This window comes from Pollicipes pollicipes, unplaced genomic scaffold, assembly GCF_011947565.3.
Source record: "Pollicipes pollicipes isolate AB1234 unplaced genomic scaffold, Ppol_2.1 Scaffold_3087;HRSCAF=3621_pilon_pilon_pilon, whole genome shotgun sequence".
Lineage (NCBI taxonomy): Eukaryota > Metazoa > Arthropoda > Thecostraca > Pollicipedomorpha > Pollicipedidae > Pollicipes > Pollicipes pollicipes.
In genome coordinates, this window is record NW_023596225.1 from 33,680,614 (window position 1) to 33,702,729 (window position 22,116).

General features: G+C 51.4%; 1 protein-coding gene across 1 annotated transcript in view; it reads right to left on the reverse strand.

Moving 5' to 3' along the window:
- The window catches only part of LOC119090062 (protein trapped in endoderm-1), a 20,852-nt gene extending 9,196 nt beyond the window's left edge, over positions 1-11,656 (reverse strand). The window contains exon 1 of the mRNA XM_037212856.1: positions 11,122-11,656. Coding sequence (XP_037068751.1) covers positions 11,122-11,656 — 535 coding nt within the window. The remainder of the gene's footprint in view (positions 1-11,121) is intronic.
- Positions 11,657-22,116: the final 10,460 nt, after the last annotated feature.

The window sequence follows — 22,116 nt, forward strand, 5'->3', positions numbered from 1 at the left end:
CAGCCCATCGGTATCGTCAGCAGTGCCCAGCAGCGCAAACCACGCGATCTCCCGGCGTTTCGCGGGCGGTAGGGCGCTGATACCTTCAAGCACGGACTGGGAGGGGACCAAGAACGAGGGGGGATGAAGCGTTTCGCGACGGCGGGCTCGCGGACCGCTCGCTTGTGACCGAGAAATAGGGCTAGACGGACAATACTTTTGTGAGCTGTTTACCGCTAAGATGGAGTGCAAAACTTGGCTCAATGTTAGCTTCGGTCGAACATTGAGGCATTGCCCATCGGTCGAGCTCACCGCAGGACGATGCGTTCGCTGGATCGCGAATGGTTGGAACCTCCATGATCCAAGACTCACCTCACGTATCTCAATGAATGAATGATGAGAAGTTAGCGCAGACTCAATTGGCTCTAACTAGCCTTGAGGCGGCGCGGTCCAAAACTCCAGTCAGGATCATCACAAGAGCTCGTTCTGGATACATAGTGGCCTATTCTTATTCCTCTCACCATGAACAGATTTAGTTCGATTTCTGGCATTAATGTTGTATGGCGCCAGTATAGACCGCAACTAGTAGTGGTTTGGTGCTTAAGTTCACAAACGAAGCGCTCTGCGCTCACAAACCTGCGTAACCTCTGATAAACAAATACTCAAAGGTACAAGTGCGTAACGAATACACGAAAACATGCGCCAACGGCTAGTTAAAGTAGATCAGAGAATGTTCTTCTCATCGACATGTATGAGCATGCGCACTACGTAATGCGTCACCGTATCCGCTCGTGTCCTTGCAAAGCGCAGACCTTAGCAAACGGCTCGACCGAGCCACTGTGTACGCTGATCATCGAGTGCATGTCGTATCTTGTCAACTTACTCACGACAATGACATACCCAGCCTGAGTAATCTTCGAGTTAAAAACGCGAATGTTCGTTGCCATTCCAAGATGGTACAGTCTGGTATCCGAATCTGGTGTCCACTTCATATTTACATTTTTGACTGTGAGCTAGTCGGTAACCGAATTCATCAAAAGTACATATTTTTTAACCTTACACTTTTTTGGCTTCACGTAACAATAATTGTGAGTAATTATCTTAATTCTCATTTCATGTGCGTTGTTATCGCTTGAGAACTCGTCCAATGGCTGCCAGTGCTTCTTAAGTCCGCCGTCCGCGCAAAGGGCATAATTTAATCTTTCCGGTGGTCTGTCGCATTGATATAAGAGGTCGTCACGAGGCACCGGCTCCGTTCTTTCCCGTCAATATTGTCGAAAGAAGGCTTTCGCACGGGCTTACACATCCCATTAGATCAGCAAACATTCTCAGCAGACCGAGGTGGGAGCTGAAATTACACATGCACACACAGTAGTGTACCCAGAATTTATGATCCGAAGGATAGAGTGGCCATAAACAGCTAAATTGACTTGCGGGAAAATGTAGCTGTATAGTTTTCCTGCACTACATCCAATCATCCGCATTTGACAGTAATTCGGCGGCGAACAACACAAGGCTTAAAGAGAAAAAAAGAGAAGAAGAAGAGGGAGAGAGAGAGAGAGAGAGAGAGAGAGAGAGAGAGAGAGAGAGAGAGAGAGATAGAGAGAGAGAGAGAGAGAGAGAGAGAGAAGAGAGGAGAGAGAGAGATAGAGAGAGAGAGGAGAGAGAGAGAGAGAGAGAGAGAGAGAGAGAGAGAGAGAGAGAGAAGAGAGAGAGAGAGAGAGAGAGAGAGAGAGAGAGAGAGGAGAGAGAGAGAGAGAAGAGAGAGAGAGAGAGAGAGGAGAGAGAGAGAGAGAGAGAGAGAAGAGAGAGAGAGAGAGAGAGAGAGAGAGAAGAGAGAGAGAAGAGAGAGAGAAGAGAGAGAGAGAGAGGAGAGAGAAGAGAGAGAGAGAGAGAGAGAGAAGAGAGAGAGAGAGAGAGAGAGAGGAGAGAGAGAGAGAGAGAGAGAGAGAGAGAGAGAGAGAGAGAGAGAGAGAGAGAGAGAGAGAGAGAAGAGAGAGAGAGAGAGAGAGAGAGAAGAGAGAGAGAGAGAGAGAGAGAGAGAGAGAGAGAGAGAGAGAGAGAGAGAGAGAGAGAGAGAGAGAGAGAGAGAGAGAGAGAGAGAGAGAGAGAGAGAGAGAGAGAGAGAGAGAGAGAGAGAGAGGGAGCGCGGAAGAGAAAGAGAGGGAGATTCCCCGATTGCTTCCCGCTTCCAGCCTGCCACGCAAAACACACGGAGGCGCCCTACGACTATTTCGTTAACATTTTGGCTCTGGGCTGCGCATCACGGCGTCTTCATCACCATTTTATCACCAAGCATCTCATAGGTAGCGTCTGACATGCATCGTGGCGGACTGATAGCTGGCTGACTTCTATAATGGCTGAGTTTTGTAATAAATGGATCAAGTGTTCCGCGGGGGAATGCATGTAGGAATCCAGCCGGGCGAGCCGACCTAATTTCATGCTAGCGAAGCGCTGTTATCGGGAATTCAGGTGCCTGCATCCGTCACGATATCAAAGCACTGCAGCCAAATGCTTGTGATTTCGTACTCGGCTTGAGGTGGATTTCGTCAGGTTGAGCGCAGGCTGGGGTCATATCATGATGAGCTCAGCTCAGCTTATCCTAGTCCGGACTTGATCGATCAGACCAGATCAGTCTGAGAGCAGACTGATTTAGACTTCTTCCCGTGCGGGCCCCGCTCGACTCGAGCAGGTCGATTCGGCGGCGGCCGCTGACCAAGAGAGGAGACCGACCCTGCCGCATCAGAGTCGGCGACGCTCGATATCAGTGCCCGGCTCAACGCGCGCCATTGGGCCGTTTGGCGCCGCTTCAGCCGCCAGGTCGGTCTGGCGCCACGTGATCCGGCCCGTGGAGGGGACGCACCCTCAGGTACAATCCTCCGTTTCGTCATCCTACAAGCTGTCGCCGCGCCATAAACGCACGTGATCTGCGCGGATGGTGCAGGGCCGGCGCTGGCAGCGAAGCGACGCGGATTTTGGGTGCGTTTTGGCCTAGCGACGGTGAGAGTGGGTTCACTTTGAGCCAGTTGCCAGTCGCCAGTCGCCAGAGCCAGCCACGACGCCAGTTGCCGTCGCCAGGTGCCAATTTTTGCCATGCAACGCCTCTTCTAGAAAGCGCCATGCATTAGTGTAAAACGACTGACGCGTGTAGGATACACATGCACGAGCAGCGTTCCCCAAGGGCGTATGTTCATTCGCGTCCGTGCCATCCGAACCGGAAAAGGCAACAAGCTGCTTCCCTTCGTGCTTCCATGGTGCCTCGTGCGCCGGAGCGGTGTTTCCAACCGCCGTGACAGGAAATAGCCTCCGTGCCAACTGGGCTCTGCGACGACCATAACATAGACGTCTCGCTCGCTATTCCCGGACCCATTCCGACGCGGACTGGCCCGAGGAGCTTACATAACGCAGACGTACTAATGGCCTATCAATGAGGCACGTGCTCTGTTCTCCAAGGCGTTGCGACGCGCTCGGAGAGCGTCCGCATGGGTGGGGCGCGACTGTGGCGCCTGGACCCTCCATCACGGGTAGACAGGCCTGCTTCGCGCGAGAGCAATGCGGCGCAGCATTCGTAATCTCCGCACACTGACAATGCCTCGACAAAGCTCCATTGACAAGCCCGTGTTTGTGTCGCGAAGTGACGCGAGCGGTGGAATGGCAACTTCGCGCAAAGCGAAACTGTGCCAGCCAACCAGCGAGGAAGCGACGTCACTAACTGAGCAAAGCCACTCTCGTCTTGACTTCGTTTCCCGACTTCCAGTTTGCGCGCTACCACTGCCTCGCCCGCTTCGCCGCCGCCGCTCCAGACAGCGGCGCAGGCGGCGGCCTCCCGCTCCGTCTTTGTCGCGTCTTTTTCTGCGCACAAAAACGCGGCAGAAGCGGCGCGCGTGGAACCGGCCGGCGGTATTAGCCGGCCACGCACCGCCCCCGATAGCACTGTGTGCGGTGTCAGGGGGCAGCAATAGCCTGTCGGGTGGCGGGGCGCGCCGATAACGACGAGATGACAGCGCGGCGGCTGTCGCCGGGGCAGGGGCGGCGCCAGGCCGGCTGCACAGACGACACGGGCGGTTTCAGGCCGGCTGGACAGGGGGGGACAGGACGCTGGTACCATGATATGATCATGTGTAGAGCAGGCAGTTGAGATATGGAAAATGCAAGGCCGATGCTGATCGAATCTCATGCTATGCACGCACGCCCTCGTGGCAGAGTTATGACTTCCATAACGCGTGTTGAACGTTGTGTAGAATTTGTTCATGGGACGTGAAATATAGTGCCGCAGCTGCTGCAGAAATTGATAGCGCGGCTTCCCCATAGATTTCCGCGAACCGCACAGTTTTCGCAGCCATTTACTGTACTCGAGGAAGTGCCCCGGCATCGATATGACGGTTGTGACGCAAAATATCGTCTTGGGTCCAATCTATCGAAAGGGCAATGGGGATTTCTGTGAGTGAAGGAAAAAAGTTACCATATGGATCGGACGGCTGGTGGCGCGAAAACCGCAGGTCATACGGCGGGGGCGCGGGCGTTTTAATAGCCTGCTCCCTCACGCGCTACGACAGGTCTCATGCTGAATTTGTTCTTTCGGTACCAGCAATGGGAACGACCTTTTCTGCCGGCCTCCTCCCCGCCACCTGCCTCCAGCGGGCAGCAACTACCGGATCGCGTAGCTCGCGCGCACGCACACACACGCGCGCACGTACGTACGTACGCATATCCATATTGTGATCCTGGCGCGTGCGCCCGGCTTCGCAGCGCACCAGTCTCGCCACGTCGGCGCCGGCGCGGCCGGCCGCTCCGCCGTCGCCAGCGGCGCTCCCGCTCGACCGCTGAGCACGCGCCATCAGTCCGAGCGCGCGCGGCACCGGACCGTCACGGGACTTTCGCTGCACGGAAGCAGTACCTAGCACTCGGAAGCCGGCACTAAGCCCGGCGCCGTTTTGAGCGCTCGTGACTCGCCAGCCTGGACCGTTATCGTCGGACACGGGACAGGCTGGGGCCCGGTTGCTGGGGTTTACTGCAGGCAAGGTCATCGCGGCGGGCGTTTAAAGTGGGGGTAAATGGGCTAAACTCACTACTTTTCGGAAAAAAATGAACGTTGAAACTATGGCGATGTTCAAAAATTTGTTTCAAAAGTGGGTGCTCTCACTCCTTCCCAAGACCCCTGTGCCCCTTGTCACCACTGTCAGGGAAAGCTACGCTTGAATGCCGTTGCAGAACATGCTCGGAAATGTGAAAAGTAAGTGGTCGCTAGGAACAAACATCAACACAATTTGGTGTCAAGTTCCGAGATCTCACGCGCTCGAATTCATTCATTCGTTGTCTCTCCGTTTCAAAATGGCCCCACCGTTATTTGCTCGTGCCCATCCAATCCCGCGGAAGGGACTGTGACGACTGCGAATTAGTCAGACGACACCACGCAATCATGCACCTGGCCACGAACAGGCCAACGACAGCCAGAGGGCACCGACGTCCAGCTCGCCACCGACGCCGACACTTCATGCAACTCCCTCAGGCCTCCTGGAAACGGCCGGGGGTACGTCCAGATCCGCGAGAGCGTGGCAACAGCGCCAATGGCCACGAAACTCGATTGGTTAGCTCCACTTCTGGGAGCAGTCGCGGCTGGCGGCTGGCGCCGCCTTCACTAATTGCGCGCGGCTGCCGCTACCGCGTCGTTGGTAATCAGTTCGGAACTCGATGGGCCTTCCCCCTCTCCCCCCCCCCCCCCCCGCCACTTAGCCGCTCCACCGGTTCCTTCGCGACGGCAGCTTCGCCCGAGGCCCGCTAGATATCTCTGCTGCAGCCCGGCCACCCATCTACGCAATACATAGCGACGGCGTGCGGCGGTAATGCCGACCATGAGCCAGCCGTACCGGACACGCCAGTGTTTGCCAAGGGCTCATAGCGCTAGCGAGCCTCCACACAGTCAGTGGACGATGATTTCGCGAAATGACGCACGTGCGGGCGCGATACGTGGGGCGGCGGCTGTCCAGCGCGGCGTCAAGGAGGGGAATCCCCGGCGCTCCAGGCCGCTGTGTCAGCACACTCACCCGCGCCCGCGAATGCCACATCTGGTGTCGTTCAGTGTGAGATGGGCGCTTAAGCGAATGCATTGTGACCAGTTCGCTGGTAAAGGCAGCCGATCTGCTTACGTTCGATGTTGCCGCTCAAAGACTATTCCTTACCCCAACAGATTGCTTTCAGGCTAATCTTTCTCAAGCCCTTGGCATCATGCCACGAAAGCTGTACTCTCAAACTGACACCCTGTTCTGGCACGGCTGCTGAGCATATAACTGGCAGCGTCTCGCTGGTCTGGAGGATTCATCGCAAAATTCAACTCGCATTGCATCGCCGAAAGCATATTCGATGCTCTGAATACAATTCAGTGTCAGGGTGGGGCCACAAGATAAACACTTTAATCAGGGCTGATGACCTTATGAGACCTTCATGTTTTATTATGAAAACATCTGCCTAATCCTCAACTGCATTTTGCGGCACCGATGTATTTAAGAGAGGATTATCCCTTGCAATATTCATGACCTGACCCAGGCATATTCGGAGATACAACAATAGCAATGTAGAAATTGCCAAAATTTGTTCGTGCTGTCTTAAGGGTCAGATATTATGCATACTGTGATGCGGGCGTGGGGCAGGAGGCAGGGATAGGCTCAGTGATGGGGTTTCAAATCGAGATCCGCCGCGTCGAGAACAACGCTTTCAAATATTTGGTCCAAGCCTTTTAATTGGATGCATACTTGTGATCAGCGTCCACGCTTAATAGCGTCCGTTGCTTCAACCCTGCCTCCAGCACCAGACCGTTAAAATCCGGATGAACAACAGAAGTTAGCTTGAAAAGTTTTAAGGGTATGCTCCACATTTCCAGACACGGAAGTAAGCATCAGAAATGATGAAACAAGCTCACTTGTAACTTTTGGTGTACCTGAAGTGGAAAAGGCTGCTCTAGACAACAAAATTTCCCTCTCAGTGCATTGCACCTGAATGCGTCGTTGTTTATTGCGTCACAGAACGTTTGCATAACGCTGACGTGCCGTCAAAATGGCCGTGCGAAATTGCCACCCTAGCGCCCACTTGTAGTAATTCAAACTCACCGAGGGATGACGGGGATGATGCTGAAAGTTTTCGCTGCGCTGAACTTGTTAGCTGCTCGTGTTTTGTTCTTTTCCCGTGGTGTTCTCCCACATTTACCCGTGAGTTTAAAATGTTTTCTGCATACACGCACCCGGTTATGGCGCTTTTCATACGTTGTTTGACTACAAGCCAACTGACGTTGACGTAAGTTGCGAGCCAACTGACGTCCACTATATCCGGAAATCGTGCTCACGGAAGCCGCTATCTGAACAGCTCAACGATAGTATTTTTCCTGGCCTTGAGCGCCGCATGGCCTTTGAGGTGGGATGACAGGATTTTAATGGCGTTGCTATGACGTCATGCACGCCTGAATGGCCTTGAAATAACATGCACGAAATTGTCTGCACCTTTTCGCGGTCGTGTAGCCCGGAAACTAGGGGATGTTAGGTCTCAGGAAGGACAGGGCCATCAACAGCGCCGAATGATCATCAAAATGGTTATTCCAGTTCAAGGCCCATACAAACGTGGAACATGCCCTTAAACGTGCTGCACTGCTCGATGCGGTCCGTCCTGCCCTCTAACGTCACGTTCTCTTTAACGTTAGGTTTAACGTGCATATCACCGCACTTCCCTTACCCTAGTTGTGTCCACACTAACTGCACGTGGCATTCTGCCTCCAAGCACAATCAACTTCACCACCTCAAAATGTCCAGCCATAGACGTGGCCCTACTGGCCAGGAATGGCCGGGCATTTCGCTGGGGTGCCGGCAAAATGCGCATCCAGGTCATGTGCAGCTTTGAAACGAAGGCATATGGAAGTGGGCCAAACAGGCTGTTAGGACACCCTGACTTTGAGGTCATGTCACCGGCAGCCTTCGACAGTCGTCAACCTGATGCCGAGAGAACTCAATATTCATCTATGCAACTGGGTGAGAGCCCATGAGACCCGTAACCTGTCGATAAAAGGAAATGAGGGCCGTGGGTGAACTCCGGCCAAGAAGGCGTCGATAGGTATATTCATTGGGAGTAGTGCGCTTGAGGTTATTTGGTGCCCATGGCTGTTGAGCCATAACGTGCTGCTAGCGAGTATGATTGTTGTTACCTGGTAAATGGCCATCCATAACCTTGTCACCTTGCATCTCACGGGACAGAGAGAACCGCCCCAACTCCGGCGGAGTCAGCATTGCGACTGAATTAAAATAAAATAACATTAGATGGCGTGGCATGGGAATAGGAGGCACCATCAATTATGCGATGGCAGCCTTTGATCTGATGCGAGGCTCCGCATCAGATTATCTATTATCTTACCTCTTTGACCTACTTAACTCTTATGAACCGTTCACTATACGGGTATCAAAAGCGATCAATGTAAGAGGCGAATCAGCTTCGAATATAAAGTAAGGTTTATATGATATCGCACCCAAGGACACCAAGCCTAAGACAGCCACGATAGCTTTGATAATTGAGGCAGACCTGGTCCCGAGCTTAGCTGCTGATAGGTCAGCAGTAGCGCTGTGTGTTCGGTGGGGCTCGGTGACGTCACAGCACCGTGGGTTCGGTGGGTTCGGTGTCGTCACAGCACCATATGTTCTATGGGGTTTGGTGACATCACAGCGCCGTGTGTTCGGTGAGGTTTGTTGACGTCACAGCACCGTGTGTTCAGTGGGGTTTGGTGACGTCACAGCGCCGTGTATTCTATGGGGTTCAGTGACGTCACAGCACCGTGTGCTCGTTGGAATATAGTGGCGTCACGGTGCCGTGTGTTCGGTGAGGTTTGGTGACGTCACAGCGCCGTGTATTCGGTGGGGTTCGGTGACATCACAGCGCCTTGTGTCCAGTGTGATTCGGTGACGTCATATCTTCTGTCCGCCCACCCGGAGCTAATGGGCTCGGAAAACCGCTCAGATGGCAGCCTTGGCATGCGAGGTGCACTGAGACCGGCGCCTCTCTTTGGACAGCCGCTCGGCTAGCTTCGAAGCCCTCCCCAAACGAAGTTTACGATACCACGTAAGAGCATTTGCTCAGTAAACAGCAGACGGTCAACAGCGTAGGGCACAAAGCTGACGGTCACAGCGCCGCTTCGGGCATTGGGGGCTGCTGCTCCCAGTTCGGGACCAGTGGACAAACACAAGGCTGCAGCAGACTCGATTGTTGCTGTTTTTGTCGCCGGACCGGCGGAAAACAGCTGTGAGATCGATGTCTTTTGTGGATGGCTGCACTCTTCGACACAAAAGCAGGGGTTCGGAATTTATTGCTGGTTTATTTTGGCTTAAGATATACAATGAGGGACCCGGCAGAAAGGCCAGGTGATTGATGCTTCTTTTCTAGACCGGAAAGAGTTTTTTTAAAAATTGGCCTTGGATCACGTTAACATGCATCCAGTTTGAAGAGTTTAAGTTGCAAGGATATGTCTTGATTTAACCTGGTTTGATGTGAACACACAACTATGCAGCATTCCCTGAGACATTGCTCGAGATATCATCAACATGAGTGCAGACAGTCAATATGTTGTAGAGCAGTTATCATGAAGTTATTTGCACAACGACTGGCCTGGTCTGTCAACTGTTACTTCATTGAACGAACCACATGTCAGATAGTAAGGATTCACAGGAACCAACAATCATTTTGACATTTTGCAATTCCGAACCATATAGTTCGTAAAATTTTTCAAATCGCCTCATCTTGCAACATGACAGTATGAACTCTCCACTATTCAATAGAAGTTTCCTCCGTATTTCAGAAGCATTTGACCTATCATATTCGTAATGTCACGGCATCGCTTTTGCTAGTAACGTTACGCATCCTGGCGATCTGCATTTTCATAGTTCAGAGCCAAATTGTCATTCTGGCTGCTTCAAAGGAGAGTTCTAGGAACCAGTTATGCCATAACTTCGTCCAACTGCCAAGTGCGATCTAGTTATTCGAGTTTAAAATCCAATTGAAATGGCCATGTTCTCTTCAATGCTCACTTTCCAAAGTTAAACGGCCAACTGCTAAACTTCTGCGATAACTCACAGCCTTGCGTGTCTCATTCGCGGCTGACAGACGGCTCAAGCTGTTGGCTACCCGTACGTGTACACGCTTTAGCCCACAGTATAGTACATTCCATGATTCAGCCTAGCTCGTATGTACGCGGGTTGCGTGAATGAGCTCTACATACACACCCTATTGCTTTTTTCCGACAAAACAATTTTGTTTGCTTTGAGAACAATGGAAATCACTTACTAAACGGTTTGATGGTACATAGATGAAGCATTAAAGAAATTTCACAGCTAGTATCACCTTGTCTTGACTCAGGATGGTTGTCGACATAAACACATCATGGCATTAATATGGAGCATTTACAAACATAAAATTTGCTAATCTTCGGTGAAAAGCATGGAGTGCAAGCACAAGTGCCTGTTCGGAAGAATCTGCGATGGGATCCTATGTTGCAGGTGAACTGGTCAGCAACAATCAATGTCAAAGTGGTTGGCAAGTTGGTGCAAACGGATGCGCTCGAAGCTCGTGGCAAATAACAGTGCGTCAGCTAAGTAGGGCCAGGCAGGAGAGTCGGCTGTGCCCAGCGGCAGTGTGTAAGCACAGGATCAGAGCGGCGTGGCTTATTTAATGTGGCGGAAACCCACTTACTAACTACCATCTGTCGGTGAGTACCCAACCGACAAAACTGTCATGCGTTAATATATCTCATGTCACCCTCTCAAAGCCCGCACAAACGATCATTCATCTTCAAAGGAGTGACGGCGCCGTTGAAAGTAGGAATGAATGATGCTAAGCGGTTTTCTTTGAAGCTGTCATCGCAGCGCCGGTTTTACCCCACCAACGTCCGCACGCATGAAGGCCACACATCATCAGCCAGACCAAATCCAACCCAAGACGCTGCTTTAGACACCGGCGGCTCTCGAGCAACACGCGCTACCTATCACAGCGAACTAGATGGTCGCTTCTGTTTCTGATTCATTATACAAGGTGGCACGGCCCGAGGGGCCGTTAAACTGTTCCACGCGGCCGGTGGTCGTCGCCACCGTCACCCAGCCTGAGGGCCGCGCCGTAGCTGACCGCCTGACAGGCCCGCTGGTGGCTCCCCAGAGTCGAAACCGTATCGCGGCATGATGCCCTGCCTGCAGAAGACGACAGTGGCCTGGCTGACATACCTGTTGAAGGCGATGCCGGCCAGCGACATCCAGTCTGCGGCGGCGTTGGTGTAGCGCAGCACGCCAGCCAGGGGGCAGGCGAAGCCGTGGGCCGGGTCTCGCCACAAGCTCGGCCGGCTGTACTGCAAATAGTAGAGCGGCAGGTTCACCAGGCAGTACAACAGGTCCGCCACCGCCAGGTTCAGGATGAAGACGGTGGCGGTGCTGTAGCGCAGTCGTTTGACCTCGCGCGGCGCGCGGCAACAGCGGCTGGCGTAGGGCACGGCCGTGAGCGTGAGGAGGTTCCCCACGCCGCCGAGCACGGCCACCATGCAGCAGACGCCCTTCACCATGTCCCGCGCCCAGTCATGCAGGCCGTCGTCGTCGTCGCTGCTGGTGCCGCTGTCGACGTGCAGCGCGGTGGACAGCACCGCCACGGGACCGTTCGCGGCGCCCAGCATCGTCCCCGGCGCGCGCGCGGGTCAGGGGTCACCGACGCCTCGGGCGGCGCGGCGCCAGCTCGGGTCAGAGGTGAGCGAGCGCGCGCGGGTTCGCGGCAGGTCAGCGGACTTCGAACGCGCCCGCTGCCGACGCTGCGGCGAACGGGATCGCACAGCCGCGGCACCGGTTTGTAGGCCGCGGCGGGGGCGACTGGTGATCGGTACCCGGACACGCGCTCTCCGGACGGCGCGCCGAGCGGAACTGAGGCGCCCGGCGGCCGGCCGGCTGCCGGGGTGGCGCAGACTCGGCGTCATCGCCCGATTCGGCGTCCGTCGACACACACAGACAGGGCCGCAGCCGGACATACGAGTCCGGCAATCACACGGATGTGACGGTGGTGCCGGGGATTGTCCGTCACTGTTGTTGAGGCGGCTTATCTGATCGCCTCGCAGATTGTAGACTGGCGTAGGTCTGGGTGTTTCTGGGGCTGGTCTGAGCAGGTAGAGAAGATCCATACGCAGTGTAGATGCGGCAGACGCTGTCTCAACCTCAGTCAACACCATAGTAGTGCCTCATGCATAGTATCATTCGCAGGGCCAACCGGCGTCGCTGAGATCAATCGGCAACGATAGGCTGTCTGTAAATACCTCTGACCAAGTTCGAAAAGCTCGTTTCGAAGAAGCATCGATTAAACGCTGTGCAGTTTGACGACGCCATAGCAACTGCCTCTAGATCCCATACGCAGCCAAGTAGTGCGATCCAGAATAGCACAGTATTTGCAAGGCGATTGCATTGCATTGCCATGCAATGTACCGCTCTTAAAGCATCCCACCGCAACAGTCGCCCACATCAGAGCATCCCGTCTTCAGCGGGCAAAAGGCAGCAGCGCGTGTTCTGGGTTTAGAGTTATACCATTTTTCCTTGTTCTTCTCATGTGACCCCGTGTGATCAGCTAGAGTCTTAACGGGTTGCATATTCGGATTTGAGCTGATTTCGATGCACCAGCTTAAGTGCGATCTAACAAGCGATCTGCCTTTGTACAAGTTTCATATCAAATCCTGTCCCATCTGCCAGATCAGATATGCTGTTTAGTATAAGCTGTATTAGTCTGCCACATTTCCGTTATTCTCACAGACAATGTGAAACGTAACGTGCATGAAACCGGTTACGACTTACGAGTTACAACCCATCTGTGGTGTTTGCTTTTTGTCCAGTTGAATTTGATCCGTGGCTTTTGAAAGCTTTTACGGCGAAATAAACTGCAATCTGCCGTTTTATCCTAGATATGTGGAACGACCCAATTCTTGTCGCTTCGGGACACGTCAACTACGCTATCTGCAAAAAGAACATGGCTACGGTCAAATTTTCCAGACAACTCGGCAATTGCCCCTTCTATTCTATCCCAATTTGCCGCGGCTGCAAACAGCTCACATTGCATGCAACAACCTAGGCATGCCATGTGGTTGCCGCCTGTGCAAACAGCGGAATAGCCGTGATGTTTGGTCTGTCATCATCGATGCAATCTAATTTCCACGCGCCACTTACTTTCCAATCCCTGACGAATGGCGCCGATCGCATCGCGTTTCGATGTAGCTTCTCTTGTTTTCCTTCGGTCCCCTTATTCACTATGTTTTGTTTCTTCCCTCTTCAGCCCTTTCCGTGCCTTCTCATTTTACTTTTCGTTCAGCCTCCTGACTCCGGGATTGAACGAACACGCCGTCGTTTGGCTGAAGTCTTGTTTCCAGACACACGGCATATCTCCCCCATTGGCCCTTGGGCTGCCCACGATCTCAGTAGGGGCTCATTCGTACCATCTAAACAAAGCGCCGCTTCGATCATCCGGCTGGCGCGGCACCGACCTGTCCAGCTGCAGCGCTGCTGGACAGATCGCCCACCACATCGCCCACCTGTTGAACGAGCCCGGACCGCTCGGCCGGAACGGCTGCCACCGGGGATGAACACTGCACCGTGCGAAAATACGCGGGACTGCAAACAGCGCAGTTGGAACCATCCGAGCACAGCTGTGCTCCTAAACGAAGCTCTGACGTGAAGTGGGTCACTCGGAAAGGGCTGGTACGCGCTGTTTCAGTTTTTCCAAGTTGCCATTTTGTATTGTCATTGGATCTTATTCCAACATTTTTGCTTTAAAAATGTGGCTCAACTTTTGTTTGCTTTAAAATGAGCTTCAAAATCATCAATAGGCACCAGTTACCATTTCAGAGGGGAATATGATGTTACTTCAATGTATTTCTTTGGGGCAAGATTCATGACTCTTTCGTGAGACCCGCAAAACGTCTGACCCGGAAGAGCGCAACACTTTTGATGCATAACCCAGCAGAAAGCTTGTGGCTTTGGGCCAGGCTTTATGCGCTTGTTGTGTGATTTAGAGTTGGTGTTTCCAGTTAAACCGAAAGTGCTACAAGCATGGATAAATACTACAAGAATATAGACATTCGCGTGCACATTTTGAAGCGACTCAGCCCTGACGTTACGTAATCTGCCTTCGCCATTAGCCCAGTGGCAGGTAGCCATTTAATTTGCCCAGCAGTCAAAAAGTGGTGACCTATGGTTCCATTAAACTTAATCGTTATTTTGTGATCCAACAGTGAGCTTTATGAACGAGACCTTAGGTAAACGTCATCGCCGGAAACTACCACGTTATACGCTAAAGCAGCCTAGAATAGTGCCCAGCTCATCGAGGCGTACACACCGAACATATCAAGTGCCACGCACACACATCGCTCGCGCGGGTATAAATCAATCCGCGTCAAAGCCATGAGGCTTATCGAGCCCTGCGACCTAGATACCGAATGGACGACTTTGGTGCCGTTTCAATACACGGGTCGACGTGTCGTTCGCTGACGACACGTGACAAGACTCAATCCAGCGCCTGCAACGCGGTCAGACCTGGTCGCCGAAACTGACACAGAATAAAACCCCAGCGATACTGCGCCGTAGCGAGTTCTGCGGAGACGAGGCCTTTCTGCGGGGGCCACATAACCTCCTGCACCACGGAGTTGTCTCCTGGAAAAAAGGGTCGAGGAGCCTTCTCCGGATGTTGTCTTGGGGTGGAGACAGTGGTCTTTGCCGAGATGGCACCCAATGATGGCACCAATACTCTCAAGGAGGAGAAGGGGTCAACATTTGGCAGTGTCGCCGAAACAGGCGTGTGGCGGGATCACTCTGGACACATGAATGGAGATATGATGAATACAATATTTTAAGTAGCATTAGGCCTTTGGCGATGCATGGAAAGGATCGTCTCAAGATGTCAAAACCAGTGTTAATATCTTCCTAAATCAGCTATGCATTTTGCGAGAAGTGCCGCCCCACCCCAGAGACGATGCCTAAGCGCCTGTTGCGGCGCTCCATGGCCAACAGAGGTTACAGCGGACTCAATTAACAGAGGTTACAGCGGACTCAATTAACAGAGGTTACAGCGGACTCAATTAACAGAGGTTACAGCGGACTCAATTAACAGAGGTTACAGCGGACTCAATTGGCCACAGGGAGACAGAACAGCACCGGGACTGTGGTGTCACGCGACCTTCAGGCAGAAGCGACGAAATGAGCTGTTCCCGGGTTTGATGAATCACGACTGCACTGTGCCACGTAAGCGACGACAGCTCGCAAAGTCTGAGCTTTTCCGGGTTTGATTCTTCACCGCTAGGTCGTGACAACGACGATTCTATCACCCGACGATGAACGATGTTGGCGAAGCGGCATTTCCGGGAACTTCCGGTGCTTCAAGTGGAACCCAATGCAGTCTTCGTACCACTTTATTTTTAGACAGGCCACACAAATTAGCTGTTGTGCAAATAGCTCATCATCCGTTTGCGTACCAAAACCACAAGGACGCTGCATTTCTTACCGGTCCTTTCGCTCTGAACGGTTCCCTGATGTAAAGGCTGTCAGGGCTCCATCCGCACGTGCGAGGAACGGGGGCGAGCTAAAGCCACCGAAAGCGGTTTTAAATCGCCGGAATGCTCTTAAGAACGCTCAAATGAGCGGGGAAAGAACATGCTCGAATGCATCACAGGGGATCCCTCGTCTGAGCGGAGCGAAGAGGGCTCTCAAGTACTTATTGCTTCAGGATATATTCTAAACGCAAGAAGTAATGACTTTTGGGCGGCCCAAGTTCGCCTCCACCTCCGCCCAGCCCTTTCGGGATCGCCAGAGTCAAGTCAGGCAAGATTACTTGGAGCATTTGAGGAGATTCATTGGAGGAGATTTTCGCGAAGACGATTCTGACCAGATCAACTTGGTTTTAAACAAGCCACCGCTGGGCATCCAAGAGAGGGTGCAGGCAGACGATCAGCCTGGTTTGACTGAGGTATCTCGCATCATTTAATCCGGAAAATCCTACAACCAGTGGCGTAGCCGAAGGAAGATATCTCCACCCCGCTGGGGGTGACAGGGACCCTGTGGAGCCAAAGGTCCTACCAATTTGTAGGCCGCTTAAGGCGCCAGAAGGAATCGTAACACACAAAATGGCCCTGGCGCCTCAAAATAGAATCCCAAGCTTAAAAAGGCTCTCCGAATTAAAGACAGGGCCCCTGAAGCAACAGAAATGGGTGTTCCCTGGCACAGAGGGATCTTTGTGCCCTGCTTTGGCCGACTCAGGAGAAAAATCCTGGCTACGCCGCCGCCTATGACCTAGAAAATCCACGAATCGTTTGCATTTGGCGGCCACGGTTCCCGCGGAACTGGCAACCCCTTCCGCTGCTTCACAGCTTGCTGCTCGCTCATTTCAGGGACGCTTTCAGCCCAGAGTTTACGCCGCGCACCTCAAAGCATAACGGAATGCGCCCAAGTTTTCATCTTCTGTTCCGTCAAACGTAAATAAACTGCGGCTCTGGCGTAAGGCGCGCCACCAGTCCCCGGTTTCAGGCGCGCAGCTGTGGCGAGACAGGCCCGCGTCTCTCGGTCCAGCCTCTCGTCCTCTCCATGAGAGCTGCGTCCGACACGGACTGCGGCGACGACGCCCAGCAGCTAATTGAACAGCCACTTCATGGCGTTGATAAATTGGCCATGAGAGTGACCAGCTAATTCGGGCTGCGCTTGAAAACGAGGTCAGCGAAAACCTGGCCGCCAGGTTGAAACCTGCTTGGCACTGAACCAGCTTGTGGATACCGCGGCATTTCCAATGAGGAAGCTGACTCAACATCAGCCGAGCAAATGCTAAAACAATGCGCGCCCATACCTGACATATCTTATCGGGAGCAGTACGCAGCCTTGTCGATGCGATGCCTAGATTTGAGGCATGTTTGTTGGAAAGTTATTAGCGTTTGCGTTTAGTTGTGCTGCTGGCAACGTCGCAGCTTGCTTTGGCTTCGGACGCGGTCACGTGATGACGTTCATCCCATCAAACGGGGAAACTTTGATGCTGCGGTGGTTCTGCGGGAGCAGTCATTTGACAATCCACGCAGTGCCGCGTTTGGTACCACTGCACTCTGACTACCTCAGTGACGAACGAAGCAAATGTCGCGTTTTTCAGGCGAAGGTTCAAGACGACAGCCTTGACCGGTGGAAACGATTGGCATGTATTCGTCCACAAAATAAATGCAATTCGCTACAGTAGTTGTAAATCATAGTTGCCTTTCGAAAACAAGTCGATGGACTCTATTATATGTCGGAAAAATAAAAAAACTGATGACAAAATACTGGATAAGAATATCAGTGGTGAGCATCTCTAGTAAGCGTGAGGACCCCTGGTGAAGATGAGGAGCTTCATCAAATACTTTGAATGGATATGTGAGCACATGAATAGATCTGTGAGTGACCAGACCATGAATAGCTATGTGAGAGACCAGATCATGCATAGATATGTGAATACATGGCATATATCCAATAACGGGAAAGTCAGTGCTGGGTTAAACTAGTCGTAAACCACGCGCAGGGGCTTGGGTTTTTGGAAGAAAAAATGTAGATGCTTCAGGGGCGAGCAAAACATTGTGATTTAGAACAATATATCAGCCCCGACAAATCCAAAAGCCTGAAATATTACCACTTGTGCGTTTTAGCTTTCCCGGCAATGCCAAGGACTGAACTGCTGCCATACGAAAGCACCACCAGTAAACAGTTTCATGAGGGAATGAGAGAGAGAATGGCGTATAGTTGTGGCACAGGATGTAGCTCCATAAGTCTTTACTTCGAATCCGGTGGCATAGAGAAAATAGTAACTACTTTCTTGAACGCCGTAACATTGTATTTTTTTCGGAGAGATCTGGAGTAAGGGGTTGCTCCATAATTCACCATCAATCCATCGGGTTCCATAAACGCAGCTGGCTTCGCCGTGGAGTAGACGGCTACTCCGAAGCTGAAGTAGAATATAAAGATCCTCCGGCCTGTCGTAAAATAATCAATGATGGTCATAGAGGAGCCAGCTCACGGCCATGCAGGAGGGGAGAAACAGGTCATTTAGACCGAGAATTAGCCTGCAGTCATAAATCGCTGAGCTATAAAGCGGTGCCAATATATCAAGCACGGACGAGTCCGCGTATGTGAGGAAATCAATGCAACTGCGGTTCGCATAGGAGCTTTGTAGGCATCACAAACATAGAAACTGTGATGGATAAAGCCGACAGACCATTATGAAAAACCAACCTCTTTCCCGCAAATCGTGGATTTCACGAGCATATGTTTTTTATGTTTTGCTATGATACGGACAGACATGAATAAGTTCATAAAATGCACAACCTAGGGTAAGGATAAAGTCAGCTATTTCAAGGAGCTTTTGTTGTGATGCATCTTACCTTCACTCGTAGTACAGGGAAGCTCAGGATATGAACACACGAACCGAACAGCTTTGTTTAGTTCTGCGAGTAACGGAACAATACCAAAAATGATATGCCTGCATTTCAGCGAAGAAAAAAATGATTGTACTTAGTCTAGGACTAATAAGTCAACCAAATCACAAATTCATCACCGAGTTAAGCTATAAATGACCACACTTTTTATGTCACTTTAGCGGTGCTTCTGGATGTATCATAGGCATCCTAACCTCTCGGGTCCAAAGCGACCGCACCGTTGCCATGGGAACGACCGCTTGCATCGCTATTGAACTGTTTCAGCCAGGGGGGGGGGGGGGGGCGGAACCCAGTCGGAACTAGGTCTGACAATCCCACGGTGACGTCACCATGGGAGTGCTCGAGGGCATTTACGCGTTACAGGGCAAGACAACTATGATTTTTTGACAAACGTTTACGAGTGTTACAAAGGCGTTTTTCCAACGAAAAGGGTCTCAAGACGTTTATTAGTATGTCTCCTATCCGTACCAAAACAGCTGTGTCTGGTCACATATTCCAACACAAGCCCGGACCACTGTACATGCCTTGCATCTAATAAAGGCGACTTTTACCACAATGTGGCGTGATTATCATCCTTATAGTCACATATTGTGACGGTAAGGGTGATAAGTAAAACGTGGCACGTGCACACGTGTTGACTAGATGAAATCGGCCGTTTTTGACGCGATTTAACGTTTACCGTTATATCTCGGTACGGAAAGAAGGTAGGGCTCTTAATTTTGTTTCCCAACACTAACAATTCAAGCGGCAACATTTTCCGTGGGCGTAGCGAGTTTGTGCAGCGCACCATTGCGCTGCAAACTGCATTACAAGTTGCAACGGGCCGAGTTTTCAAAACCGAAGCTGAATACAAGCCGCGACCGTCAAAACTATGCGTGATCTAGCGTTGAAAACTACACCAGCGTGTCGGTCGATTCGCGTCGGCGGTCGCCGTGGGCGTACAGGCGTGTATTTTGTTTTCCGACATTCACAATCGATGCGGCCACACTTTCAGTCGCATCGCGAGTTTGTGCAGCGCACTGTTGCGCTGAAAATTGCGGGACAAATTGCCAGATGCTGGCGCCTAATATAACAGCCGCTACGGTCAAAAGTATTTGTAATATGGCGTTGAAAACCACATCGGCGTACTGGTCGGCGTACGGCGCAAAATTTCACCGGCCACACCCCACGACCATTCGCTCATCCTATTGAATAGGTTTGGCTGTGTTGCAGAGAGCGCGGCGAAATGCGCTCTCCCCTGGCGGCGGCCGCCAGAGACCGCCAGTACCGCGTGCGGCCTGCGGTCGAGTCTTCTCCACACTTTATGCGATATTTTGGCAACCAGGGCATCTAAAACCGTGATTCCAACTGCAACAGATGCATAATAAAACTTATCAAATTTTCATTGGCGCAGCGAAGCAAGCGCGCAAGCGCTTGTTAGCATCTGAAGACACATAATAAAACAGATTGCTGGTGCCGGTATTGCAATAAAGCCTACAAACAAAACATGCTAATCTTACTCCTTCTGTATCTCTCTCCCAAGGTTCTGGAAAGGTCTTGCCTCCACTTTGCGACGTCTTTCGCGATTTGTCATGTGGTCCTTCCCCGGGTTGAGCAGCTCATACTTCAGATTACGTACATAATCTCCGGGAGAAAAGTAAAAGGAGCAAACTCCAGTGCTTTTGTTGGTAATTATTTTACCCTTCTCAGCAGCCTTGATCGAGCCTTCAGCTGCTTTTTTGTCACTCGGCAAGAGTGAACAATAAGATTGGGTGGCCTCACACTTTTCTCCTCTCCTGTCTTGCAATGGGGAACCAGACAGTGTCTTCCCCTTTTCTTCAAGCTCAACACCTTCAAAATCTGTAAACATGTAATGTGGGTAAGCTCACTGGCATGATTGTAGAGAATCTTTTTAGATTCTTACCGATGTTAAAATTCAAAGTTAAGGTATGTTAATGAGGGCTTCAATTGGAACCTGAAGTTGCCACCTTTTCTTTGTGTTACATAAAGGCATTGCTCAGACCTTAGAGCAGGGATCCAAACATCACATCAACATATTTAGTTTCAAACAATACCCCTGCAACCTTTCACCAGCAGGGACAGACTGGCAAGGATAATTTCAAACGAAATTCTAAAGGAAATATTCCGTAGTCAGGTCATGGGAGGCGCCCATGCTCCGACACAGAAATGAGCATCCCGGTTTTGTTCTTTTCCTTTTCGTGCAGCTAATATGTCTTCACAGGATTTTTCCAGAAAAAGTAAAGGAAGTGTTGGGAGGGGTCATTAAATGAGTTTGTTTCTTTCATAGTTGTTTACGACGCAATTCATTTATTGGCTATACAATATTAGTGAAGCAGCCTCACCAAAACACATCGAAGTGGCGTGCCGAAGTTGCGGTTAAAGCGGTGTTATTGTTGAACGTCTCTGCTGCGCAAGAACTGTAAAATTGTCGGTTTTTAGTAACTAGTGGAATATTGCTGGGTGCTTTTTTACAATTACGTGATTTTACGTGATAATGCTTTGGCAGTAATTATAACTCATCAAAATCGTGTTAAAATTCCATCATTTGTAATTTCATTCATTAAAATTGGTATATAGGTGCTCCCAGTTCAGCATGGTCCCAAACCTAGTATATTTCGGTATATATCCTGCCACCCAACCTGTTGTTATAGGGTCTTGACTTCAGCCTCGGCATTTTACTGCTTACTTCGGAGAATAATGCTAGGCTCATGAAACCAGTGTAGGAAGTAAGTAAGTTACGCCGAAATTATTTCGGCCAGCCCGAAGTAAGTAGTAACTTCTTCTCATGAAATGGCTACAGGTGGTTTTCGCCTCTCATCGGACACATTTTAAGGTCAAGCGTAGAAGCCGTTTCGGGTTGTTCGTTTCGTATTAAATCAAAGCGCAAATACCCAGGCAAAGAGGAGATCACAGAGCCAGACAGGTCACCAGAATAATCAGATTTCACAAAAATTTCCCAAATAGGAGCGGGGACGTACGACACACCCAGCTGCCGTGACACTGCATGGCATCGCCCGCCTTTCACCCTGGCAGGGAAGGAGAGCACCGCGGGGCTGGTTTGTTGTTTCACCGTTTGTATGCCAATATTCTATTGAATGCCATAAGGCTACTGTGCTCCCTGTTTTTTCTGCCTTGGAGCCTCTTTTCCTCTCCCCGTTTTACCTCCTAGCCTGGGGGCTCTCGGTGCAAAGCTGCAACGTAATCACAGTCACGCACCGCGCCCCACGTCACTTATCAGCAGCCATCGGATTGATTCATAATGACCGACAAATGGAGGATCTCTTGTATCCGCACTTACAGCCGTATCGAGCTCCCACGGCGGGGGCCCGGTAGCAGTAATCCGCCTAACTGCCATCAGGATGGTCCTGATCGCGATACGGCACTTGTGACGCACACGCTCTTTTTATGCCTGGCGGCAGCACTCGAGGTGGGAAGTACCCACGTTTGTGGCAAACAGTTGATAATTCGACATCAAACTGAATCCTACGTACTAAACGTCCTACGTAATTTTCGTCGGAGGATATTGTGCGCATGTTGCTATATGCGCCGCTACTCGAAGCCACGTTTTTCTTAATAAGCCGTCTCTCTCTCTCTCTCTCATCTCTCCTCATCTTCCTCATCTCATCTCGCTCTCTCTCTCCTCTCCTCTCTCTCTCTCCACTCTCTTCTCG